At 54.8% G+C, this 27,387-nt stretch overlaps 1 protein-coding gene across 6 annotated transcripts in view; it reads right to left on the bottom strand.

Annotated features, from left to right (window-relative positions):
* Prkag2 (protein kinase AMP-activated non-catalytic subunit gamma 2) overlaps positions 1-27,387 on the bottom strand; it is a 261,535-nt gene that overhangs the window by 134,678 nt on the left and 99,470 nt on the right. For 2 of the 6 annotated variants that reach the window (XM_047560026.1, XM_047560027.1), the window contains exon 1: positions 15,908-16,309. The exons of the other annotated variants lie outside the window; for them this stretch is intronic. In XM_047560026.1, the coding sequence (XP_047415982.1) occupies positions 15,908-16,001 (94 nt within the window). In that variant the 5' untranslated portion in view covers positions 16,002-16,309. Of the gene's footprint in view, positions 1-15,907; positions 16,310-27,387 lie in introns of those variants that run through there. 6 annotated transcript variants of the gene reach the window in all.

Raw genomic sequence — 27,387 nt, 5'->3', positions numbered from 1 at the left:
ATATTTTAACACGCACATGAATTTACCTATTTAATTATGTATATATTTAAACCAAAATCCCAAACAGTGCTCTAGGGACAGAGGCTGATCTTCTGAATGTCCAGCACTCCAGCAAACCACTTACTCTGTGCTGCAGGTGCCTCCTTTGCCTACCAGAGGGCAGCAGCCGGGGCCTGGCCTCTCAGATCGCCTCTGCTCCAGGGTCAGCAGTCCTGGATGGCTGTAGTATAGTAGACCATGATCCTGGAGAAAGGGGCCAGGCCTCTCCTTAGCATGAATCCTCTTGGAGCAAAGCTACAGACTACTCCCCACTTGGAGCCCGAGGAGCTGAAGGACCAGCGTGGACAGAGCTGGAAGGTTGTAGGACTGAAACCTTCCCACTCCCCGCTGGCCTGCCGATTTCTTCCTCCCCAGACACCAGGGCATCTTTCAAGGGCTGCATCCCCTGCAAGGGCTGGGGTGGAGCCCAGTTTTAGGGCATGGCCTCACATGGGCAAGGCCCTGGGTTCAAGTCCAGCACTGCAGAAATAAATAACAAAGCAAAGGCAAACAAAACCCACCCCAGAAGGCTACGCTATGGGTCACCCATTCCTTCTCTCCAGCTCGTCTCACACGGACGCAGGACTCTGCTCTGGTGAAGGACAGCTTTCCCAGACGGGGCAGGAGGTGGGACCCATCCCCTCTCCTGGAATCCCAGCAGGGCTTGGGTGGGGCAAGCTGAGCCAATGGCCCTTTTGCGCCCTGGGGTTCCACGTGGCCAGGGGGCGCGAAAGTGTGCGCTGTGGCCTTCCCGCCATCAGCGACAGCTCAACACCCACCCTGGTCCAGGGCTGTCACCTGGCACTTTCTTATTATGGACGTGCTACTTGCACATACCAAAAACGATTAGACAGACACAGGCAGGCGGGCTCTGATTAGGTGACGCTCCTCACGTCCCCAAATGCCTTCCAGTCCTCCCCTGGCTCCAGGCAAGGCGTCTGCCCTGTCCTGCTCCCATCTCCCGTTCGTCCGCTGTGGAGAACTGGAGACTTCCGGGCCACAGTCTCCTTCTTCTGCCACAGGTCGCTGCTCTGGGGGTGGCTTAAGGTCTCTGCCATCTCAGGAGTCTGATGTGACAAGTTTTCCCAAGCACACTGTGGCCCTGGTGAGGGCACAGGTCCCCCTGGGGAAGGCTGGCTGGGAGAAAGACTTCCAGTTTCAATTTTCAGCCGTGTACTGGGGTCCTTCTGCGAGGGGACCTGGCTTCCCTTCCACTGGGAGGGGGGTGTCTGTGAACTGCCTCAAGACTGGGAGTTGACACAATGGATCAAGGACCTTGCAATCAGACCAGAGACCCTGCATCTTATAGAAGAAAAAGTAGGTCCAAATCTTTACCTTGTTGGCTTAGGATCAGACTTCCTTAACAGACTCCCATAGCACAAGAAATAAAAGCAAGAATCAATAACTGGGATAGATTCAAACTAAATAGCTTTCTCTCAGCAAAGGAAATTATCAGCAATGTGAAGAGAAGAGCCTACAGAGTGGGAGAAAATCTTTGCCACTCATACTTCAGATAGAGCACTAATTTCCAGAATATATAAAGAACTCAAAAAACTCTACACCAAGAATACAAATAACCCAATCAACAAATGGGCTAAGGATATGAACAGACACCTCACAGAAGAAAATCTACAAGCAATCAACAAACACGAAAAAATGTTCACCATCTTTAGTAATAAGAGAAATGCAAATCAAAACTACACTAAGATTCCATTCTCACCCCAATTAGAATGGCGATTATCAAGAATACAAGCAACAATAGGTGTTGGAGAGGATGTGGGGAAAAAGGTACAATCATACATTGCTGGTGGGGCTGCAAATTAGTGCAGCCACTCTGGAAAGCAGAGTGGAGATTCCTTAGAAAACTTGGAATGGACCTACCATTTGACCCAGCTATCCCACTCCTCGGCCTATACCCAAAGGACTTAAAATCAGCATACTACAGAGATACAGCCACATCAATGTTCATAGCTGCTCAATTCACAATAGCCAGACTGTGGAACCAACCTAGATGCCCTTCAATTGATGAATGGATAAAGAAACTGATATATATATACAATGGAATATTACTCAGCTATAAAGAATAATAAAATTATGGCATTTGCAGGTAAATGGATGAAATTGGAGAATATCATGTTAAGTGAGATAAACCAATCTCAAAAATCCAAAAGACGAATGATCTCACTGATAAGCGGATGATGACACATAATGGGGGGTGGGAGGGGGGCAAGAATGGAGGAAGGAGGGACTGTGTAGAGGGAAAAGAGAGGTGGGAGGGGTGGGGGGAAGAAAAAAAATAACGGAATGAATCAAACATCATTACCCTATGTAAATGTATGATTATGCAAATGATATGCTGTTACTCCATGTACAAACAGAAACAACATGTATCCCATTTGTTTACAATAAAAATAAATTTTAAAAAATGCTAAACAACAACAACAACAAAAAAGACTGGGAGTTGATATTGGGGCTGGGACTGTTTTTATGATTCGAGTTAGACTTTAGTTCACCGGACCTTGAACTTTGCAGTCTCCACACTAGATTAGAATTTAGTAGGCACCTGTGTCTTTCACCCCCAGGAACTTCACCATTAACTCACCAGCACCGTAGGTCTGAGCCAGTTGCACTGTTCAGATTGCGGGTTTGACTCTGCTGTCCCTTATGCAAACATGCCACCTGCCACTTGTCCCCGGCCACCCCCGAAGCCAATTATTCCCACTGCATTTAAGGTTCCCAATTCAGTGGCAGTGGGTTCCACGTAGTTGCTGATCTATAGACCAGGGTGACCTCGGGGCTCTTTGGGGGTACTCAGGCTCCCTCTCAAGTTACCTGCCATCTTAGTGAATGGTGTGTCCTCTGAGTGGACAAACAGGTCTTAAACAGCAAACTTTCCCACCTCCCAAGGCCTTTGCATGCCTTTCACTGAGGCAAGCCTGGAGTCTCAACTCCACTTAGGCACCAGGTGGGCAGCTGTGGGCAGCAGGTAGTCAGTACACCTGCTCCCCTTCCTCTGGGGCAAGGAGTGGCTCTGGAGATTTCCTGGGTGGGGGGAGGCTCAGAGCCTGTGGGGCTGGAAGCCCGTGTGAGCCCTCCGAGGCCAGGGCTTGCTCACTGGAGTCTCTAAGAGTCACAGCCTGCCTTCCAGGAGTCTCCTGGGTTTTGTGGACCCTCTGCTCCCCCGTCATCTAAGGATGCTGAGTTCTCCACTGGCCCCTCCCCAGGTTGTCCCGCATATTTCGGACCTGCACTTTTCTTAACCCAAAGCTACGCATGCAGTTGTATGCCCAGTGCGTGTGATGGGCCGCTTCACGCTTAGGTGCTGAGGACTGAGTCACACCAGCTTGGAGAAGCAGAAGACCCCCAGAGGAAAAGTGTGACCACGGGTGATACAGGACCTGGTCTGGACTTCTACCTTACACGCTCAGGCTCTGGGGACATGGGGTGCGGCTCGCTGTGTCCCCGGGTCTCAGTGAATCAGTCAATCTGCACCCCAGATCCATGAGAGGTGCTGTCTGGGCTCAGGCAGTTCAGCTCTTGCTGCTTCTGGGCTGGAGGTGACTCAGGTAGAGATGGAGACACAGAACCCCTGTCCTCCCCCGACGCAGGGCCACCAGTGGGTCTGCCGGGTGATGGGTGGGCGTGGGTGGCAATGGGTCAGCTCCCTCACACCCAGGAGATGAGCGCTCCACAGGCTGCCCTAGCCCCAGAGGAAAGGGCTGTCACTGCCTCACTTGCAATCTCCGTGGGGAGACGACCCAAGTCCCCAACCGGTATGACAATAAAGCGTGGGAAACACCCCCGCATCCGACGACGCAGGAGTGGACGAGCAAAATGGTCCGTCCATCAGTGGAGTGTTACTGGGCCTCAGCTGCGGTGCGGAGGGGGGAACGAGCGGGGCTCTGATGGGAAAATACAAGACTCCACTTACAGGAGTCCCTACAGCCACTGAGGCCGGGGACAGAAAGCAGAGTGGTGTGTGCCAGGGGCCGGGGAGGGGCCGGGGGCCCTGTGTGCCGGGGACAGGGTTCTGCTTGGGAAGGTGAGCTCTGGGCGTGCTGGTGGGGTTGACCGCACAGCCAAGCAAGCCTGCCGAGTGCCTCCACCCTGGGCGGAAAGTGGAAGGAGGAGGGGGTCACTGAGGGGTCCACGAGAGCCCAGGGGCTACTGGAAGATCAGATCCAAGGACCCAGAGCCCTGGCCAAGGGCGGCTTCCAGCATGGCCTGAGCTGAGACTTCAGACTCACCCGCACCTGCTCCTATTCCGCTCTCTCCGCCAGGAACCCTGAGGGTGTTCAGTACCTGCTGTGGAAAGCCACCCAGCAAGAACGAGCAGAGCCAGGTGCGCCAGCTTGAGCAGGACAGGTGCCCGGGGACACAGCCTCACGGCCCTGTCTTCACGGCCAGCGTGGGCGGCACCATCCCCCACTCTCAGACCAGACCGAGGGGCAACAGGAGCCCCAGCCAGGATTTGGACTCAGCAGCAACGGGCCCACGCGGGACCCTCCCTTCCCAAAGCAGTTATTCCAGAAGGTTTTTCTAGCTTTCAGACATTTTGAAAGATTCTTTCCATTCACACCTTAGAAAATGCAATCACAGGCATTAACCGTCTCCACGCGCATCGTCACGGAGCAGGGGCTCAGTTCTCTTCCCAGGGAGGGCAGTGCCACGTTCCCACAGGATGGCAGATTAGCTGGTAGGGAATCTCCCAGGGCAGCCCTTTCAACACCTGAAAACCGTCCCGCCCTCCCCGGCTCCCTCCCGTCCCCGCCCACGTTCCCAGGCCTTCCTACTCCTTTTCATATGCCAGGATTGAGTTCTCATGCCACCTTGTTAAGGGGGCATGCCCTTGAAAAATGTTTACCATCCTGGAGAAGAATTAAGGTAAAAAAGCCGAGTCAAACTCAAACCAAAAAAAAATTAAGACTTTGTGATTTACTATTAAATTCTGTGGTCCAGATGAGAAAGAAGACAGCTGAGGCTTGGAGCGTGGGGAAGACCTCACGCCTGGCAGCTCCAAGGACGCTCGGGCAGGTTTGCCGTCCACCTGGCCTTCTGCACAGGTGCAGGTTACAGAGCCCCTGGGCAGCTAGCCGGAGTCCCCGCTGCCTGGCAGCTGGGCGGGGCAGGCCCTTCCCGACCGTGATTTTCCTTGATCTTTCCATCCCAGGGATGAAGGTGATCTATTTTTAGTGTGAGGCTGTGTAAGGGGTTGCTATAGCAACAGTGGGTGGCTACAAACCCAGAACTGCTGCAGCTCCCAGCCACACAGAAACTCCAACGCGGAGCCCCAGGAAGAATGCAGCCCTGGAGAACCTAGCGTCCCTCCACTGGTGTCCCCACCTGCTGTCTTGACCAGGTGCCACGGACGGGCTGAACCTGAGTCTTGCTGGCGGGGGAGTGGAGCAGGCCTTGGGATGCTGGGCACTCGCTGACAGAAGAACAGGGACCCTCTGGAAGGATGCCAAATCGCAGTCCCCTGGCGAGGAAAGACACCTGCACCTCAGAGTGAGAGGCAGGGGGGATGGAGTGTCGAGTGAGGCACAGGTAGGAAGCACCTGCCGGTGGACTAGCCAGGGAGGCGGGACACAGTGCAGGGATCCACATCAGCTGCTGAGCTGCTCACGTGCCCACCGGCGCCAGCTTCCCAGCTCAAGTCCAGCAGGAAGGCACGTGAGGCCCACAGATGGGCCAAGTGCACCCTGTCAGCGTCCCGCCTACAAACCCCCGATTGTCCACGGGCAGTCTGCTGGGCGCACGACTTGTGGTCTGTGCAGACAGCAGGGCTTCCTGCAGCGATTGAGAGTGAACCTCAGCTCCACGTGCCAACCTGGCCGCGCCGCACAACGCTCAAGTGAAGAAGGCAGGCAGATGAAGAGATGCCACATGAAGTTCAAAAGCAGCCAGCGCTCATCTCAGGGGCAGTGACAGGAACGGGCGCCAGGGAGCTTCTCTACGGCACGGGGTTGCTCTAGTGCGCCGGATCTGTGCATTACCAGCGATGAAACGTGTTTCACGGCGTGCTTCCGCTTCCGCCGGCTTGACCACGTTGCTCCTTAGGCATCACCAGCGAGGACGAGGAGAGGTGGTGCTGGGGGTCTGGGGCACGGGGGTCTTCCAGGAGGGGGCAGGACAGGCCCCACGTGGCTGTTGTGACCCAGCCCTGTTCATCAGGATGGCGAAGCCTCTGGGCAACCCGCCCCCGGGGGAGGGGACACTGGGCACTATGGAAGGTGAGGCCGCCACTCTGCAGCTTGGCGCCCCGCCCGATGCCTGGCCCACAGAGGCAGCCTGAGCATAGTGGTCTGCTCCTCTCTCTGTGACATCAGGCAGACACCCCTCCTTAGACTCCCCGGTCACAGCCACTCAGAAGCCCTTTTCCATCAACCTTGGCTACTCAGTGGCCTAAACCAGGGCCTGCCAGACTAAGCCACCCAGGACTGAGAAGCAGGGGGTGCTGTCCATGTTATTGTACTGGAGTGGGAGGGGGTGGCAGTGGCTGCCTGGCACATGGTCATCAAGTGGCAGCCCTACAGAAGAGATGTCCCCCTGGTCCTTGAGCCGAGGACCGCCTGCTTTTCTTCCACACACTGCCACATGTGACCGATACCTCTCTGGGCTTCTCTGGGCCTCAGTTTCCCCACCTGTGAAAGGATCACCTGCTTCACCAGCCACTAAACCTGCCTTGACAGAACATCTGGAAGCCCCACCACGTGACATTATCATCCATGGTGACAGTCCAACCCAAGCCAGCTCTCGAGGTTCCGCCACGTCCTGGCTCCAGCCTCCTGCCCCACACTGGCCTTCCTCTGTTCCCAGATGACGCTCTCGAGCTCCCTGGTCCTCTGGGGCCAGCTGCTGTGTGGCCTCTGGCCTCTCACATCTGTTCCACAGGGAGCACATGTTCAGAGTCACACCAGCTCAGGAGGACAGGGTCACCAGAGCCAATGGCAACAGGTGCAGGAGATTGAGCTCCTGCATCCCAGCCTCAGGGTCGGTGGTGAAGGAGTCCTGGAGGAGACCTGCCACCTGGCGAAGCCGGAGGCCTCTGCCCGTGGAACCTGCAGGCCAGCTCCCCGCCCAGGTCCCAGGCTCCTAGGGCGTTCGCTCTCCAGCCCGACTTCTAGGTTCTCCAAAGCCGGGCCCCGCCTTCTCTTTCTGGGCTGTTCTTTGACTGCCCCCAGCTCTCCACCAATCCGGCCTGGCCTTCAGGGTCCAGTGCCGATGCTGCTGCAGCCCCACCCCGAGCCCCAGAGCACTGTGGCTGGTGATCCCTGCCTCTCGACCAAGGCTGGCAGCTCTGGGCCACGTGCCATCTTCACATCCTTCCCAGGGGCAGGACGCACACTCACAAAGCCACATTCACCAGACAGCATAGCCTGCGACGCTGGCTTAGCAGAGACACGCGGCTAGACTCACCCCCTCAGAGGGCTGCTCCAGCTGCCCAGGGGCCGGGGTGTCTCTTTACACTCTGGAGCGAGGAGACTCCCATTCTCTCTGCCCATGACAGATGACTGGTTTTTAACCATGTTCTTGTCTTCCCCAGTAACAGGGCCCCAGTTCCTACTTTACAGCAATACCTGCAGCTCAGTGGGCCATGTGACTAAGCTGTTCAGTGAGCTATCAGTGGAAATGTTGTTTAGACTTACAAGAAAAGCTGTTTAAAGGGGGAAGAAAAGTCCCCATTTGTCTCTTTTTTCTTCCCCATGCCTTGAATGTTGATGCAATGGCTGGAACTCTCACAGCCATCCTGAGCCCCACAGTGACGCCAGAGGATGGAAGGCCCACACTGAAGACCATGGAAAGTAAAGACAGGAGCCTGGATTACCACTGTGAAGTTACCGTAGTAGATGCAGGTGCCTACCTGTTGGGCATCCGTCATGTGAAAGAGGAATAAACCTCCTTCCTCCTTAAGCAACTCTTAGTTTGGATTTTCCTATTTGAACTTAATCCTAACTAACATAGCCTAACATGGAACTTTACCCCTACTAACTACATACTAACCACCTGATGAGGCAGGATGTCACAGGGGCACAGCTGTGGAGTCTCTCCCCATGTGTGGACGCGGCTCCTTTGGCCTGAGGACACCGAGATGCAGGTGAGAGCTGCCCAGTGTAGGATGAGGACAGGGTCTCCGGGGCCATCCCGGGGGCATTTGTCCAGCTCCATGTTCCCTCGAACTGTGTTTGTATTCAAATGAATTGCTTTTAGAAAATTCTGATAACTCTACATTTAAACTAAAAAAAGTCCAGACATGCTGATAGACACCTTAATACAGAGATAGCTGACATTCTTGGAATCGCGCAGCCCCTTCTGTGGACTTGAACCTTTGGCTTGGCTTGAGGGGGTCCGGGCACACAGAGGAGCAGGCCCCACCGCCTCAGCTTCAGGCTGCGGAAACCCTCAGTCCTCCTCCGTGCCTGGCGGGCTCAATCCAGGGTGGCCCTGCCCACAGTGGCCACTTCCACTCTCCCTGTCCAAAACAGACCCTGTACGAAATCTCGTTTCGGCCTTCTCTTTTGAATCATATTTCCACTGTGTGTCTAATGATGTTTACGCAGGTGTGCCCACGTCGCCATGGTGCCCCGACATCTCCCTGGAGCCTAACCCGGGCCCCATGGTAGGGTTTGTGCTCCATAGGTGTGTTTAGCAAACGCATTAATAGAGAGCCACGGGGACAGAGCAGGAAGCAAGAACCGGAAGGGGCAGTGACGTTTGAGATTGAGGTTGGGGCAGGGTGGAGACCCAGCGCTGAAATTCCAGGCAGGACTGAGGGACCCCCACGCAGAGCCAGGCTTAAACAGCACGTCCTCCCATGGGGGGCCTCCTACACGCCCCAGGCGAGGCGATCGCCTTCCCCACGCGTTCTGCAGGGAGGCCCTAGGCGTCCCCACACTATTTCCACGGCATTCCCATCCCACTTGCCAGGAGCTGCGGCCGGCTGCTTAGGGCACGGACTGGCACTACCGAGGGTCGGGGGAAGTGGCCCTGCGCCTTTGTCTGCTGACAGCCACACGGTGAGCTCTGAGGCCTGGAGCCGGGTGGAGGAGGACCTGAAGCAAACCCCACCAGGAATGGACAGCCTTTCACCGTGGTCCTCAGGCGGGGACAGATGGTGACCTTTTGAGAAAGGAAGTCGATCTCATCCTGGCGGAGAAACACCTCCAGAGGGAAGCCAGTCACGGGAGAAGGCAGAGAGGCGTGAGGCCCAGGAGAGAGTCCAGCCTGAGAGCACGCAGGCCCCGGTGCCTGGAGGCTTGTCCCTCAGGGAAGGCAGCCTCCCTCCCAGGTTACACTCGGTTTTTTGTTTGGGTACCGGGATTGAACCCGGGGGTGCTCACTACTGAACTACTTTCTCGGTACTTTTCATTTCTTATTTTATTTTATTTTGAGACAGAGTCTCACTAAGTTGCTTAGGGCCTCGCGAAGTTGCCGAGCTGGCCTCAAATTTTGATGCTCCTGCCTCGGCCTCTGGAGTTGCTGGATCACAGGCGTGAGTCACTGCGCCCCCCAGAGGTGGCCAGTTCTCAGGCGCAGCAGAGGGCCCACCTGGAGCTACCTATCACACGCACACTGACCCATCTGGTGCCCTCGCTCCACACCACTCTCTCTATCCAGCCCTTTACTAGTGCTAGTCACCCAAGGGCAGGCTAGACAGCTGAACAGCCCCGCACCCAGAGCCCTGAGACGTCTCACAAGCCGATCCTTGCCTGCCTCGCCTGTCTTCCCCTTGGAATCACAGTGAAGGCTCCCGCCCACCCTCTCCCTTGCACCTTCTGTCTCCTGCAGGCCCTGGGGCTTCCCTGGGTGGCCTTCACCCCTCCATGGCACAGACAATCCCCTCCTCTTGGGGACAGCGAGTGACAAACTCTCTTTCAGTGGCTTGTGTCTCCTGACCTACTGGCCTCACCACACCTGAGTCATGAGGACACCTACACCGTAGATAACGTCTCCCATGGCCTCGAACACCGGGCAGTTCCCTTTTGCTTTGTTGTCTTGGCACACATCAAAAAGTCCCCCTAGCTATATACTCAAGAAGCTGTCAACGACAAGCTCTGAGGGAAGCAGACATCGAATCTGGAATATTCTGAGAATTCTGGGAATTCCTCAGCAACCCTTATTATCCACTGCCATTGAAACCGCTTCTTAAGGCTTCATTTCCATGTCCCGTGTACAGGACCCCTGGGAGGACAACCAGCGTGGGCCCCTGGACCCCGAACGTGGGATTCCACAGCCAGGGGTGTGGTGTTTTGCTTGTTTCCTAGTAAACCTGAAGGTTCCTGGAAGGAAAGAACTAGAAATTCTTTGAATTGTAGATAGGAGAGCTGCACGGAGGTCCAGTTCTGCTGAGCGGAGGCTTAGTAGTTTTATCACTCATTTGTTGTTCATTTAGGAAAGCGCTGGTCTTAGCTGGTCAGTGTTATCTCTGCCAGCCCAAGGTGGGGCCCAGTCAGGCACCTTAGTCACCTGGCTCAGCAAAATGCCCTGAGGATCCACCTGGAACCCTCAAGCCACTTCCTGCTGCAGCCTCAGGGTCCACCCCATTGCACAGCCAGTGACCACCTGTCCACCCTACCTGCCCTGTGGGGCATAGTCACATGGGTTCCCTCAAGCCCAGCAGGGGAGATGCTTCCTCCCAGGCTGCACCCTGGGCCACCACTCCCGTCACGAGATACTAGCTGGGAGGTGGCCGCACCCAGGCTGAGGCGCGGGGCCAAGAATACGCAATGGTAGGAGAAGTCATGTTGGCCCCAGGGAACATTCATTGTTGATTTGTTCTTGAGAGTATCTGGACTTGGCATATTTTTTGTTCTCTATCACTAGAAGACAGCTCATCACTGCAGGATAGAATTAATTTTGTTCTAAACGTTCCAAGCTCTTGGTTGCACAGAGGACTTGGGAGCTGGGGAGACCATCTTGATGCCAAGGCTCCCCGGACCCACAGGTGTCCCCTGAGCCAGGTCCTGCCTCGGAGGGCATGGGCTACAGGAGCAGAGTCTGTCCAGCAGGTGTCCAGCCCCAGCCTGGGTCACCAAGCTGTGGGACACTTCTCCATTATTGTCCAGGGTCTCTGCTACTTAAATTCATCTCCTTTCCGGAATCTTCTTTCTCCCTGGTCCATCTGTTCATTCTGCCAAGCTCTGCAGTTCTGCCCTAGTACTTCCCGACGCCTTCGGACGTCTGTGCTGGCAGCACTGTTTGTCCAGCGTGGAGATTCTCTGCTCAGAACTGGGCTCTCCAGGAAAGCGGCTCCCGGAAAGCTCTCTGCCCTCAGGAAGTCTGAGCCCTCTCTGCCTGCCCTCATCACACGGCCTGCGGGTGGCTCCCAATCTGCCCCCATTCACGGTGCATGGGCAGGACAGTGACTTTGGGAACTGGGATGGGGCAGAGGAGGGAAAGGTCCAGCCGACCCTTGGCTGTCCAACCCCGCCTTACCCTCCAGGCCACGTCGCTCTAAGCCCAGCAGGCCCTGGAAACACCCTGAGCAACTCTGCTGCAGGCTACCCTGACTCACCCAGTGACTCCAAGGACAGTCCTTGGGGAGACATGAACCGGAAGGGCCGGGTCACTCCCGGCACCCATGGCTGGCAGGGCCTGGTCTGTGCAGAGTGAAGCAGGGTGGACCCATGATGAGCCTCCAGGTCCAGCACACAGCAGGGCGCCGGGAGGAGGTGGGACGCCCCTAAATTTGTCAATGCTCAGCCCTTCGTTGCAGACAGCTGCCCACTGCCCAGGCATGACAGCTGGAATCCCTGCTCCCGAAGACTCGTCCCTGCATCAGGACGCTGCCCCACTACGAGTGGAGACAAAGTCAGCGGAAGAGTGGGCGTCGGGTCTGGGTGCTCCAGGTGGAGCCCTGCCTCCTGCCTATGGGGAGCAGCGGGGCAGGTGGGGCCACATGGGTGGCGTGGGCTTAGGCCCGGCTCTGTCCTCTCCTCACATGGCCTTGGTCAAGGACCCTGGCCCTCAGCCCAACAGCCCTCTTCTCCAGCCCCCAGGGACGTCCCCTCAGGCAGTACAAGCCAGGTCCTCCCAAGTGGCCGCTGCCCAGCCCTCCCACCTCATGCCCCACCAGTCACCAGCCCCCAGCCTTCCCCCAACACCGGAGTCCTCCCTCCTCAAGGCCTGGGCCTCTCTGCCTGTCGAAGGCCCTGACCATGGGCATCATGCAGCTCGTTCCCTGTGCCTTCCCTGTCCAGCAAGCAGACTTGACCTCCATCCTGCCTCCTCAGTGTCACTTCCCCTGTCCAATGAGACCGATGAACAAGCCAGACACAAGGACGCACGCGGCACCGCCCCCTTCTTGAGGTTCCCAGCACCCGCACATTCATGGAGACAGGCGTAGAATGGGGGTTGCCAGGGGCTGGGGGAGCCAGGGGCTGGGGGAGCCAGGGGCTGGGGGAGGGATGAGAGGTTTCGATTCACAGGTGAGTCCCAGCTGTGAGGGTGGGAGAGCCCGGGAGACGTGGTGGCTGTGCCCAGCCTGAGTGCTGACCACTGCTGAGCCCTGCGCGTCGGCACTCTGAGGACGGCGGGTCTCCAGAACGGAACAACAGCCTCACCCCATTCAGGATCCTCTCTGGCCAGCTGCGTGTCCCAGTGCTGGAAGGGCGGCTGGACCAGAGTGGACGCTGGCAGGACTGGCATGATATTGGTCACAGTTGGACCTGAAATTGGGCGCCATTGAACTCTTCTCTCCTTACATGCTCAAAAATGTCCACCACACAAAGGTAAAGCTGGGTGGCTCTAGGTGAAGCCAAGAGGAACACTAGCAGTCGGCCGGCAGGTGGGCAGACAGAGGCAGCGAGGACTCAGAGGGAGAGGCGGCAGCGAGGTACAGGACAGCCAGCGGCCCTCATTCCTCACCGTGGCCTCTGCTTGGTGCTGCCCTGGGCTCCGCGGCACTCATGGGACAAGTCAGCATGGCCGCGGTGCTGGGGGTGGGGACACACGGGCGACGAGGAAGCCTGGAGCTTCCAGAAGTCCTCGCACAGTCACGCCACACAGGCTCCGGGAAGTGGAGGCTGGTCGTAAACGCCAGGGGTGGCTGGGAGTCAGGTCTGCAGCCTCCTCAGAACCCCGGAGAATGGGCCTCCGCGTCCTGCCTCCGGGCTGGCCCTCAGAAGCCCTGGGAAGACCGCACTCCCTACTCCATGGCAGCGCTAGAAGCGCTGGGGCGGTCAGGGGTCTTCATCTGGTTGGCATAATCCTGCCCCGTCTTCCTTCTCCGTTATTATTATTGTCATTGTTGTTATTGCTGCAGACTCTGGTCAGCACAGTCTGGATCTCTCTCTACCAAAGAGGCTGACCGGTGGGCTTAGCTGGAAGTTGTCCCTGTCTGTCCTGGGGTCCTGGAGACAGAGGTGGAAGTGTCCCCTCTGGCTGCGGCCATCCCTGCCCAGCTCTGCAGCAGGATGGGCTCCAGGTGGCGGGGAGGAGAGAGGAGCGCCTGAGTGGTTTGCCTGAGTGTGTCTGAGAATGCACGTGTGGCGTGCTGTGTGAGCGTGGGCGTGTGCAATCACGTGCGTGCGTAGCTAAGATGCGCCCCTAGACTGGTGCAATGGCGGGAAAGCCACCAGGTGATGCAAAACAGTCCACCCTGCTGGGACCAGAAAGACAGCGGTCCTGCAGAAGACGGCAGAGCTGCAGGAGGACCCAAGAGGGCGCAGCGGGGCTGCATGTGCCTCCTCAGTGGGTCTGGTGTGGGAAAATGGAAGATGAGTGAAAGGCATTTTCCCACCCTGCACGGAAGTTTTCTGGAGGGTCCAAGAAGAGGCCTCACACCAAATTCTTGCAGTATGGGAACAACTGGCAGGAGAGGGAGCTGCTGGGAGGGAATTTAAAACCCGAACCCTGAAGCAGGGGTTGCTGGAGCCTCGGAACAGCCGTGCTGCACCTTCCCAAGCCATTAGGAGCCAGCCATTTCTTATGGAGGACCCAGGATGCTGGGGACCAGCGCTCCACTCCAGAGGTGACGTTTCCGGCAGACAAGGTCCCAGACGAGGTAACCTGATGGCTGCATGGAGGGACCTGTGGGCTGGGCCTTAGGGGTGGGTGGGCCCCAGGCAGAGCTGGCAGGGAAGCCTGGCTGGCCCCGCAGCCTGCTTTCCTCACCTCTCAGATCTACAGGCAGCGCTGTGGCGAGGCAGGCACACCTGCCGGCCGGCTCTGGCTGCTCTCACTGTGACTCCAACAAGCGAGGGACAGACTTAGGAGGGACCTACATGCCGGGCTCCAGCCGCCTGCCTGGCTCTGCCCGAGCTGGAGCCTCTGGTTTCCCACTTGCCCCTCAAATCCCAGAGAAGACTCCAGGGGCCCTGATTTTCCTGACCCTGTGGTCAGAGCTGGCGTTTGCATATAAGCGCTTTTGAAACTCAGCAAGATGCAAATATTATTTGTGATCTCAGACGCAGAGGAGACAGGATGACAGCCAGGTCTCAAACACCAGGGGAGAAACCACTGTCGGGCACGAGAGAGGCTTTTAATAACGGGCCCGCCTGCCTGTCCCCACTAACAGAGCCAGGATTTAGTGCAATGGTAGGTTCAGACTTAATTCTACAGTGAGTGAGTGTCTGTTTAGCTGTTTAGTATTTAAAGCAGAGTCTCCCTTTCAGACCACTCACTGGGTTCCCAGTCCAGGAAGGCAGCAGCTGGTCTCCCTGCCCGGCCAGGAGTCCTACTCCCCTAGATTGACCATCACACTTGCTCCACAAGACACTGTTCCTTTGTTCTTTTGGGGGGTATCTCCTTTACAAGATTGAAAAGTCTCTGAGTGAAACCACCACTATCCCCGCTGCCTCTTCCCAGACCACTCGACAGGACCTGAGCCCCTGCCCCAGGCCACCCGAGCACTATCGGATCAGGAGTGGCAAGGGGTGTGGGCAGTTTTCTATCACCTTTCTCTTTTCTCACTCTTTCAGTTTCCGCTTCCTGCTCGGCTGTTTTGCCAAAGTCATCTTCACGCTAGACACGTCTCATTCCACACGGGGCCCACTGCCACGCCCCCTCCCCATTCCTCATCTTTCCTCACCCCTGGGGCTGTGTCTGGCCCACTGCTGTGACCCAGCCTAACACACGGCTGGAGCAGGGACCCTGCTGCTCCACCTCAGGGGCATCTCTCACCCTCCCTGAAGTGACACCAGTGGGCTATTCTGATCCTCACAAACTGACGGATACCGTCTGAGGATGAGTGGCCCTGTGAAGCCAAGAGAGCTTTGGAGTCCACCTGCTGGCTCCCTGGCTCGAGGACCACCCCCTCCACTTCTGCTGCCTGGAAATCCTGAATCCCGGAAGCTTCACCATCTACTCCAGCCATGCTGGTCCTCAGCCCCTGAACCTGCCTTAGCAGGTCCCAGAAGCCAGAAGAACATAAAGCAATATTCTCCCCAAGGGCCACAAATTAGGCAGGTATTTTCTGTCCCATCCTAACCCTCAATCCACCAGATCACTCAGCCACAGAACCAGGGGGTGGGATCCCTCGTTCCTGACCTCCAAGGACAGTTTTCCCAGTGCTGCCCATTTCATGTTTAATAGGCAAAACTAACAGTTCCCAGCTATCCTTACTCTTCTGCAAGCAACTGTTTCCCCCTAAATGAATGACAATCCAATTACTCACTCGACCTCATTCGGCCAGGTGCAGCCAGCACAAGAAAACAACTTTGGAAAGAGCAGCGCTGGGCTGCCCATGGCAGGACCATTGGTAAGGAGTCCGTCACTCCAACTACTGCCTCACGGTTCCTCCCAGGAGCCAGAGGGAGCAGCTGGCAAAGGCCAGGGCCCGGGAGGGTGTGTGCGCACGCCACGAACTCCCTGGGGCTCCCGCCTGTGCAGAGACCATTAGAGAAGCAGGGAAAGGGCAGGGTCCTACCGAAAAGTCCATGGGGCTCCGACTGGCGCCTCTGGGTGCTTCGACTTTGGTCCTTAGGTTTCTTGTTGCCCCTGAGACTTCCAAAGCGCTTCATGGGTAGCTGTGGCCACAGGTGTGGCAGCAGGTGAACATACCAGGATCCCGTGGCAGCCCCAGGTGGCAGGTCACCAGGAGGGGCACAGCATCAGTCAGCAAGAGAAGGACACTGGCAGCCACTGCTCAGTCCACGCGTGTTCTCAGGGGGCCCCAGCTAACGTGGGAGGGGAGCCACTCTCAGGTCAGCAGCCACGCTGCTCGCAGGAGAGTCCCACTGCAGGTCTCACTGATGTCCCTGAGGCTCCAAGCCCAGCAGTCCTGATGGGGCTGCACACAGCCGCGGCAGCTGGGGTGTCAGTTTTGCTGTCTGTCCTTAAGTAGGCAAGAAGCTGCCGGAGGCACAAACAGTACTTCACAGGGGATTTGTTTGTGTAGTTAAGGTCAGAAGCTCACTGACACGCGCCAGGGTTTTTTTTTTCTCCTCCTTAAACTTAAAAAAGGAGGGGAGACTAAGTAGGCAGAGGAAGCACAAGCCTGCTAGTCATGTGCAGATCTGCATGATGTCTCTTTAAAAAGACTGTAAAAGGAAACTACCCTGTACAGACAATTCTTGGCACCAATTGGCTGGAACACATTCCCATTATGACATGACATCACACAACTATTTTGATGCATGTGCTCCAGGGCTCCGAGGGTCAGAGGCTCTGGCTGCAACTTGTGGAGAAGCCACAAGTGCCCAGGCTGGAATCACTGAGTCCGCTTGGGCGCAGTAAGGAAAGGAACAAGATCAGCTTCCAGGAGGGGGCATGTTGTCCTGGAATTTAGCAGAAGGTGTTCAGCGAAGTGTAACCTGAGCCCTGGACTTGCTGAGAATTGTGTGACGGCAGAGCTCAGGGAAATTTTAGAGGGGATCAACCCCGTCAGTCACAGATGGGGAAACTGAGGACCAGCACAGGACTCTGACTGGTTTAGGGTCCTGCTGCCTGGCAGAAGCAGAACTGGCATTCCCATCTGCTTGGCTCCTAAGTCAAACCTCCGACCTAAGCAAACAAAGCAAAACACTTTCAGTTTGTATGTTTTTCAACTGGGAAAAAAGAGTATGAAAGTACAAAAGAGGGGAAAAATGGTCATATTCTTTCCTAATATTCTCGCTAGACTATAAAGTTACCTGCCCTGCTACCAGCCAGCCTCGAGATCTTGAGGAAGTCACTTCCCATCTCTGAGCCTTAGTTTCCCCCTCTGTGAACCAGGATGAATAGAGGTCATGTGGGAGTTAGCCTGGTTCCAACAGTCTGAACGACTCATGGTCACAGAGCCTGTGAGGATTCTCCCCAAATGACCATCCCCACGACAATCAGTCAAGAAACCTTGCACTGAAGGTCAGTGGCTGGGAAGACCTTCGATAGGGACACTGCCGCCTGGAAACCCGGCAGTGGAGAGGGACTGGAGGGATACACCCAGCGTCCTGCCCTGGAATCCAGACTCATGCCTGGAAGCCATCATGAGCCGGAAGCTGACTGCTTTCCAGGGCTTCGGTCTCTTTGGCTGGTGGAGCTCAGCTTCGCCACAGTCAAGGTCTGCTTGTCATGAGTGCTCCATAATAACAAGGGCCCCAGACTGGAGCAACAGGGGAGAAGAAAATGAGCCGAGGGGGCCGCTGGATGGGCCACCGAGTGATGTCACAGTAGGAGGGAAGTGTGGCGCTCAGCTCCTGCCCCAGACCTGCCATTGCCACGGGTCCCATGCTGCCCCCCAGCAGCCCGTGGGGCTCAGGGCACACTGGCTGGCTCTAACCTTTGAGGTCCCTTTGCAAACTCTGAGTCTGCCATCCCTACTCCGGGACCCGGCCTCCTTGTTGTCCAGACTGACCGCCATCATGCTGAGTTGGTCAAGAAGTCATGGCCTCAGTCTCTCTTGCACCACTGCTACCAAGCTAATGGCCATAGAGGGACCACTGTGTACCAGCACTGTGATTGATGTTTGCAGGGTCAAGAAATCCCCTGGGCCTGACCCAGTCCTTACAAACCTGTTGGGGTTGTCCCCACAGAGTCCTGTGTGAACCCACTGCCCTGGCCAAGGTGGTCTGCTTCCCACTCTCAGGACACACTTTGAATTTCCTAAACTACTTGCTTTTGCTCCCCCTCCTGGTGCCCTCCGTTTCCAACTTCACTTGCAGAAAACTTGTGAACCGTTCACGGCTCCATTCAGCACCCCTCACCCCCGTAAACCCTCCTGCAGGTGTTTTAGAAGAGGGCAACTTTCCTCTCCCTTGAGGGATTACAGCCCTTCTGGTCAAAGTGGCCCATACCGCGAGAAGACTGAGAAGCCCCAAGCAGGGGGACCCATGCCCCACACATCCTTGCAGCCCCCTGTCCGGCCCGGTGCCTACATGTAGGAGGCGCTACAGAGAGTAGCTAAGCCTGCCCCCAGCCTGCTCCTGCTCTCTGAGCGCCCACTGGCGGGTTACGTCCACCCTGTTCCTCCCCAGCGTTGGGAAGCCGACAGGAGCAGCTGCAGAGGCCAGGAGCAGGATCCTGAGCTGGGAGCCCTCGCTTCCCCTCCGAGTCACTCTGGGCTGTGCGTGCCTCAGGGAAACCGCTCCTTCCAGGGAAACACACAGTCCGGTCGTCAGTCTCAGGTGGGTGCTCTGTCCTCATCCTTGGGGCACAGCAGAGGTGGCTCCGCGTATCAGCAGAGTGTGGCACCCTGGGGTTCTGGGGGCCTCCCCACACCTTTGAAGGCAGTTCCTGTGTTCAACTCTCCTCCAGGGATCACAAGGTCAGAGTCTTCCTCTTTCTCGCTGGGACCAAACCATAGACTCTGTGATCAAATGTTTGTATGGAGGGCACAGGAAACAAACATGCAAAGTAGGCCTTGTCCTCCAGGGACCTGCCAAGGAGCAGGAGAGGCCAAGGTGAAGGGCTGGGCAGTGCCAACTGCAGGAAGAACCGTGGGCATGTCATCAGTGGGCACGAGAGGCTGGCAGGGCCACAAGCATCATCAGCAGGAGGAGGAGGGCTGGGACCTGCCAGCCCCGTGGGAAAGAGGAACTGAGCTGGCCTTGAGTGCCGCGGGTGTGGAGCGGGGGCCAGGCTGCCTGCGCAGCCTGTCAAGGACGTGGCCTTGGAAACCAGTCACCAAACCCCTGCAGGCCACTGGCGGGGGCCCCCAGTGTGCCGCCTCTGGTTAAATACGGTAGCCCAAACTCACCGTGAATAAACTCTGAAAAAGAAGAGTGAGTAGGTTTTGGGCTTTCACATTCAGAGCTTTTAAAAAAATCAATTCACTTTCTCACAAAAATAAACTGTTCTCTCAATTTAAAGATAAATAGTAAAACAAAGCAAAAGACCTGTAGGAAAGGCCAGGGATCAAGCATGCCAGCCGGAAGGGACACGTTTGAATCAAGGGTAAAATGAAACAGTACTGCATGAGCCAACATGATATTCTTACACTATTTTTTGGTAGACAAAAATAATAGGTATTTATTATGCTATGTCTTCTCTTGTCTTGATTGTTTGACAAGAAATTATGCCTATGCGTTCTTACACCATTATATAATACAATCTGTGGGAAGAAACATTATTTCAAGGTTTAGCCTGGAAGCCCATGAGTTCAGACTCGGGTGGAAGATAATGGAGGTGGGGGCAGCTCTGGACGGAAACTCACACGGTCATTCATTCAACAAGTGCTCTTTGAGCCTCCAGCAGACCTACTACACGGGTGAGGGCGGGGGGGATCAGGTACCACAAATAATTCCAAGACATTCTCATCCTCCAAGAAGTACATTTTAATTAGCAAAATAATAACTCCCATTTATCCAGGGTCTTCCATGGACCAGAGGGTGGCCACGCTACAACTGTCATTTTATTTCATCTCCACATGAAGCTGCAGGGCCAGTGTTATGACACCATTTCGTTTAAAGTCAGAGAAGTAGCTCGACAGGATCGCATGCTGACAAGTCAGGAGGACATGGACTTGAACCCTGACTCAGGTGAACCTGAGTGTGAACGATTCCCAGATCCACATCTTTCCTCTGTACAGTACTCTCGACACACATGCACAGACAGACTTGGCCACAGTAAAGCCAGAGTTCAAAACCCCGAGTCCACCCCTGGGCCTCCGAGCCCTGTGGACAACAGATATTTGGAAAGGAGGCATTCTCCCTACATTTTTCATGTTAACTTTTAAGCTTTGGACTGGGAAATTTAAAGGCAAAGGAGGAAAAAAAAAATCTCAATTTGCATCAAGGTCCACCTTGCAACACAGACCAGCCGGCCACGGTCACGGCCACGTGGAGACTGACAGGTGTGGGGAGTCGCTAACTTGTAATAACACGTGCTCTGGCCTTGCTCAGAATGTTCCTCCAGGGCCAAATGCACACAGAGCTGGTGAGTGACACTGGGTGCCAAGTGCTCAAGCAGTGGTGTGCTGGGAGATGTTCAAAGTGAGCTCCCTGAGGCAGGGAGGGAGGCAGGCTTGACGCAGTGTCTGATTTCAGTGGAGTAAATGCTGCAATCGTGGTCCTTTTCCAGGTACCACGGGGGCAGGAACAGGCTTGCAAAATGTCTGAGGACTTAACCAATGGCTCTTTCCTAACTGAGTCTTCCTATTGGATTCACATGAGCCTGACGTTCCTTAATTGGGAACAAAGGTCTTAATCCTATAGTTAGAGGTAAGTGCTTGAGGCAGTGGAGCGGGACATGGTCCCGAGGCAGGGCAAGCAACCGAGGGCCCTTTCTGGAACATACCTGACTGACAGTCTGGGGAAGAGTCCCACTCAGAGGAGGACAGGCACGGAGGTCCCCTGTCACAGCTCCCTGCCTGAGGCTCCTGATGAACAGAAGGTGAGCCCGCTAGCCGAAGCACTCTCTGGCAGAGAGCTTCCACACTCAGGAAGTTTTTTAAAAAGGAAGCACTGACAAAAAGAAGGAACTCAATTCTTGCAAGACAGAGCTGTCTTTAAAACGCTTTCTGGACCACACTTTAAAAATCGTGTTCCACAGATGCCCTTACCGGGCACTCCTCCATGTGGTCAGACCACCACGTTGACACCAGTTTTGCAAGATTTGGAGAAGGAAGAATCGTAGGTCATTACAGTTGTACTCTCTAGGTGTCTTTTCTTTGACTGTTCTAGATTTTCAACTATAAACCTACACTCAACAAGCAGAAAGACAAGCTGGCACGGAGCGCAGCCCCGGGGACACCGTGCTCCCAGTTTGCTTCATGACTTTGTAGTCCTGTGATCATTCTTTCCCTAGTCAGACCAAAAGCGCCTGGTAGCAGGAATCCTGCCCCCTAAAAGCAGAGCTAACACTCAATAAAAGACCCTATGGTGGCTCAGGAGTGGCGAGGCATGCCAGGGAACAGTAGCAGGCAGGTGCCCTGCGTCCTCCTGTCCCTGGGGAGGTGTTAGACGACTTCCCTGGAGCCAAGGGAGGTGCCGCTGGCCAGTGACCGCCCCTGTCCTCTGCAGAGCTCCAGGCTGGCCGACCAAAGCTCTACTAAGCTCATTCTACAGGATGTCCACAGGGCGGGGCCATGGATGCCGGGGGCTGGGGCCATTTACCCTAACGGCAGGTTTTATCAGGGTGCTGGCCTCCACACATCTGGATGTGGCAAGACTGTCAAAAGCCAGAGCGCCTAACAGCTGGCAGTTCCGGGGGCAGGAGAGTAGGGGAGGTCGAGTGGACCACAGGCAGGTGGGTCAGTATGTGGCCTGCACACACTCGGGGCACGGATGGTGCCCTTCCATGTGCCCGGGGCTGCATTTCCACTGTCCCCATTCATGAACCTGCTCTCACAGTTCAGATGTGCAGGGCCTCCCTGAAGACCCTGCTATCCCCAAGTACACAGGGAAGCCATTTAATCCTTGGGGAATCTCTGCAGGTGGCAGGTAGGGCATGTTCTGTGGCATAAAAGCACCTGCCACCCAGGGGCCTGGCACTGTTACGGGCTTCAGCTGGGGCCTCACCCAGTCAGACCTTGCAGGTGTCTGTTGCGACACCATGGCAGGTGCCCAGTCTCTACCCATCTGCACGTGACTGTGCAGTAGCAGCTCTGAGAGCAGCAGCCTCTTCAGGCCAGGCAGGTCTTGGGGACAGTCCTGGAATACCCGCAGGATGGTCCCTCTGAAGCCAACTCTACCTCTGAACTTGCATTTATCTTAAAATCAAATTTCAGAAAGGACCCCAAGTCCTCCTTATCACTGAAGCCACTTTGGATGTGTAGCTTCAGTTTCTCAGAAGTTGTCTCCAGGGACCTGGGGGAGAGAGAAGCATCTGAGACTGGAGGCATCCCGACTACGAGCACCTTCCACCACACACTAGACTGGCGCACCTGGGGCAGTACTCACAGGCCTGTGAGCTCTGTGCCACAGACTTTGGTGGCAGAGCAGGCCGGCGGGTTCCGCGACGCCACCGTGAGTAAGCGTGAAAGACTACCCAAAGCACCTTCCCGGGCTCTTCTCACAGGCCAGGAGGAGGAGGGCAGCCACTACTATTCACTTAGGGAAGAAAGGGACAGAGGTTCAGAGGAGCTAAGTGACTTGCCAGGCTCCCAGGGAGGTGGGAGAGCAGGCCTTAACCTCTGGCGCTGCCGGTCGTCATCCGGGGGCACTCAGGACCCTGGTTTGCTGCCTCTCTGCTGCAGGATGCTGGAAAAGTAGACGAAGGCAGCAGCTGAAGCTCATTCTGAGGCCTCTTCAGGCAGTACCTGAAAAGCACCCAGGTGGCCCAAGGTACTGCACGGTCAAAGCCCCGCGGTGTGAGAGGCGCGGCCCCTGCGAGCCAAGCCGGGGAGAAGCCACAGGCCTCAGCACAGGTCTGCCAGAGCTCGCCTGCTGGTTGCAAAATACTGTGTCATATTTCATGGAAAGTTCTAAAGGTCACATTGCACTTGACTCTGAGTGAGCTCGCCGCGTCACCTCCTTGGGGCCTCTTGAGTCCCTTCTGCAGGGGCTGCCGTGACTTCCGCCTCTCAAGAATGCGCCTCCCCACCTGACTCAGGCACCTGTGGCTCCAGGCCACCCCGACACACTCATGGTCACACACAGCCCCGTGGCACCCGCAGGAACTGGAACTTAGAGACTGAGTGACAAGAGAGTGATTTTTTTGGCAGAGACAAAAACCACCTCAACTCACATAGCTCCACTCACACCAGTGGTGTCTGAGCCACAGAGAACTGGCAGTGACCACAGGGTTAGCTTAATTTTAAAACCATAGGAAGTACTGAAAATGTGTAAAACAATGGCAATAATTATTTCTGGCCTGCCAAGACGTAGCACCAGAAAGCGTGAAATTCCTACACCTCCTCCTCATCTTGCAGGGGCATCCTATGCCCGGGGAAGGCTCTCAGGGGGGCATTATTTAATCCCTTTTTGAGGTCTTTGGTGTCCATGGGGGTCATCAGAGATCCACCAGCCAATATCCTCCTAACAGCAGGCCCAGACTGGGGGTTCTGAAGGCCTCCGACGTAAGAGTGGGGAACAGCAAGAACCTGCTCCGAATTCCAGCTTCTCAGTGACCCAGAGGCTGGATCCTGGGCTCAGAGAGGGCCACCAAGCAATGGCTGCCAAAACCAGATTCCAATGCTCTAAAGGCAGAGTGTTTGGATTTTCTGTTTAAGGTGACAAATGACAGGAAGTGTGCCCTGTCCTGGCAGGGAAAGGCCTGGTGGGTCCATAGCCTCAGCAGAAAGCCTGTCTTCCAGCCCAGCCTCACCTGCCAGGCGACTGAGGGGAGACACCACTTCCTGGGATCCCAGGCTCTTCCGGAGGACCCCAGCTGCTCCCGCACTGCACTCCCTGGGAAACCACTAGTTCGGAATGTGAGGCCTGAGCTGAAGTTTCCTTTGATCTGCTTCTTCCTAATAGTGAAATATAGCATTAACTATGATGGCAGACCTTACAAAGGTCAGATGGAGCCCCAAAAGCAAACTGGGTCAACTCATCTGCAGGTAATTTTGAGCCGTTCAGATGAGTCCTCCACATTTCCCATACAACAGATATCCTAATACAGCCTGAGTCCCCTTCACAAGGGTTTCCAGTGGTCACATGGTGTAAATTAGCAAAAGCATTCCATTCCACGGTGCACTGAGCTGCTCTGGGACCCCTGCCGGCCCACGTCTCTATCCTGCATGGTTCCTTTGAGAAGTGAACTGTAATTGCTGGTCTCCGCCTTCCCCACCCTTCCCTGCCCTCATTTCAACAGGTGCAAGTGTCCACGTGGGTCAAGCATCAAGGAGCAACACATCTAATTGCTTGTAGTCATCAAAGCTTTGCCATCATCAAAACTAAACATTTTGTGCATCAAAAGACATCATTAACAGTCCAGTATCTTTCTACATTATGGAAAAAAATTGTTGTCTAACCATCTCATTACTAGCATTATGAAGAAAGTGGAAAAGATAAAGAGCTAAACTATTGATGATAAACAAATATTACTAAGTGATAAAAAATCATTAAGAGAATGAAAAGACAAATCATAGAAGGGAAGAAAATACTTGCAAATCATGTATCTGATAAGTGTCCAGGATACAGAATGTATAAAGAACTGCTAGAACTCAGTAACAAAAAGACACCATGATTAAACACAGGCAGAAGACTTGATTTCTCTAGAGATGATATACGAATGGCAGAGAAACACATGAAAAGATGCTCACTGCCACTAGGGAACTGCGAATCAAAACCACATTGACATATTATCTTGCATCCACTGGGATGACCACCATTTTGAACAATGGAAACCAGCTGTTGGCAAAGATGTGGAGGAGAAATCAAGAAACTTCTTAGGCTGCTGGTGAGAATGTGAGATGGTGCAGCCGCTGTGGAAAACAGTCTGGTCGTTCCTCAACAAGTTAAACAGAACCACCATATGACCCAGAGATTCCACTCCTGGGTGTCTACCAGAACAGAAAACAGGGATTCATGTAACTTGTATGTGACTATTCACTGCAGCGCAATTCAGAAATGCCAAAAGGTGGAAACAACTCATCCGTCCATCAGTGGGTGGTATGTGGACTTTGCCATACAAGTGATGGACCTATACAGTGGGGCATTATTTAGCCATAAGACATGTGGAATGAACTGTAATTACTGTCTCCACCTCCCTTGGCCCCTCATACACATTAATATGGACGAATCTTCAAAGCAGAATGCTAAATGATAGGAGCCAGACACAGAGGGTTCCTTGCTGTAGGATTCCATTTTTATGAAATATCCAGAATAGGCAAATCCACAGAGACAGAGAATGGGTGTGCTTGCCAGGGCCTGTGGGGAAGGAAGTGGGGAGTGGAGGCTGATGGACATGAGTTTCCATCTGGGGTGATGGCTGTGGCTCTTTCCTTCCCAGCTGCCATGAGGTGGACGGCCCTCCTCTACCACGAGCTCCCACCATGATGTTCTGTGCGTCACAGGCCCAAGACAACGGGGCCAGGCAACCATGAACCAAAACTGCTGAAACCATGAGCTAAGATAAAACTCGCCCCCTTTTGCACGTCTGTCTCAGGCATTTTGCCACAGTGAAGGAAGCTAACAGAAACAGCTCTGGCCAGGGCAGTGTGATGGTCGCAGGACACTGTGAATGCACTTAGCATCACAGAGCTAACCCAGCAAAGGTGGCATGTGACTCAGTGTGCTCGCGCCACCATAGTCCCACACAGACAGTAGAGGTACATGTGGGCACACTCCTCCACACTCTGGATTTCTGATGGTGACTAAGTGCTTGTGCCACCATCTGAGGGTCCACTTCAGATCTGTGAGAACCGTCTCTTCACCTCTCTGCCATACCAGGTTCTTCACAGCTGCGTGGTGTGCCTCTGTGCAGCTGCACCCTCTTTATCTTGTTCATCTACTCCCCTATTCACTAACTTCTCTCCAGTTGTCTGCTGAGAGGGCCTTGGAGCAGCAACGCCCCAAGAGCAAGGAGCACACGCAGCACAGAGGTTATGTTTCCAAACACTATTAGCCACTAAAGAGAAGAGGGCCCTTTGGAGCAACGGCAGGTTCTAGGGCTAGAGCAGGGGACTTGTCAGAGGAGCCAGAAAATCAGGTCTTGCTCACAGCATGGTGGGGACAGGTGAAGGACACGGGGCCAGCCTGAGGCTCCTGCTGGCCAAGTGGAGGACAACTGGAGCTTCAAAATACAATAATGGAAAATTATAACCCATTGAATAAAACACAAAGCCATGAGCCCAGACGCACATGAGTGGGAGAAATGGAAAAGCCCTTCCTGGAAATAAAATTCCTTCTGACCAGCCAACAAAGAATTAGGGAATAAAATTAGAAATCTGCCTGTTAGTAACTGCCACACTGAAAATTCAGGCTAGAATCATGGATTGATGCTGAGACCTGCAAGCCAGAGCTGGAGGAGGATGGGATATTATGGAATTCCAAAGCAGTTCCCCCAGGAACATCAAGGGACCTCAGAGAAAAGCCAGCCTTGACTAAGGGGGAGAGGCAAGCTGGAGCAGACCTCCCAACCAAGTGACCAGTGCTCACACTGCCAGGAAGGTGCCCCGTGGAGTCACGTGCTCCCTGCTGTGATGCACAGGCAGCCCACGGGCACAGCACAGGACCTGCCTGCTAAACAGCTAACCCTCAGTCTGATCGGGAGGAAGTGCAGCAAGCCCTGGGCAGAGGGTGGAACATGCAGCAGCTGGCCTGTGCTCCCTTGGCAAATGCTAAGGTCACGGCCAGAGGGACTGAGGAGCTGCTCCAGAGACTGAAGAGAAGGGACCATGGACGTGCTCCTCTGAAAAGATGTCATTGAGGCGGTTTGCAAAACGCAAACCCAGGCTGAAGCTTAGCCAAGAACATTGCACTAACAGTAACTCCCTGGTTGTGATAATTACACTCTGGTTAGAATGACCCCATTTCTATGAAATAGACACTGAAGTATTTAGAGATAAAGGGACATTATGTCTGCAACTTACTCTTAGTGGTCCAGAGTTCATATAAACACACTAGAGAGGGAGAGGAGGTGGGACGGAGAGGGAGAGGGAGAGATGGAGAGGGAGAGGGAGAGGGGGAGGAGGGAGATGGGGGGAGAGAGAGAGAGAGAAGACATAAGCACATGTGGAAAGATGCTGGCTTTGGGGAATCTGGGAGAAGAGTATCTGAAAACTTTCTGTACTAATATTTATTTTTTATTAAGTTTGAATTGTCCAAATAAAATGCTATTTTAAAAAGAAATTAAGAAATAAAGTGACCTGGACAAGGTGCAATATTCATTGACGCATCTTTCACTGTCTTGTGTGGCATGATCGTCGCCCCAGCAGGCCCACAGAGGACTAGTGGACTCTACAATCTGCCATGGGAAAGAGACTCCTCTGGAAAATTTTTCTTGGCTTTCCCCAAATAATAATAATTGCCCAGCACTCACAGTCCTGCTGGAACCGGCATGGACCCAAGATCCCTCCGGGGACACGTGCATGGCAGCCACCAGAGG

Source organism: Sciurus carolinensis, chromosome 8, assembly GCF_902686445.1.
Source record: "Sciurus carolinensis chromosome 8, mSciCar1.2, whole genome shotgun sequence".
NCBI classification, from domain to species: domain Eukaryota; kingdom Metazoa; phylum Chordata; class Mammalia; order Rodentia; family Sciuridae; genus Sciurus; species Sciurus carolinensis.
Note: the sequence above shows the minus strand (reverse complement) of the source record. Positions and strands in the feature narration are given on the sequence as shown.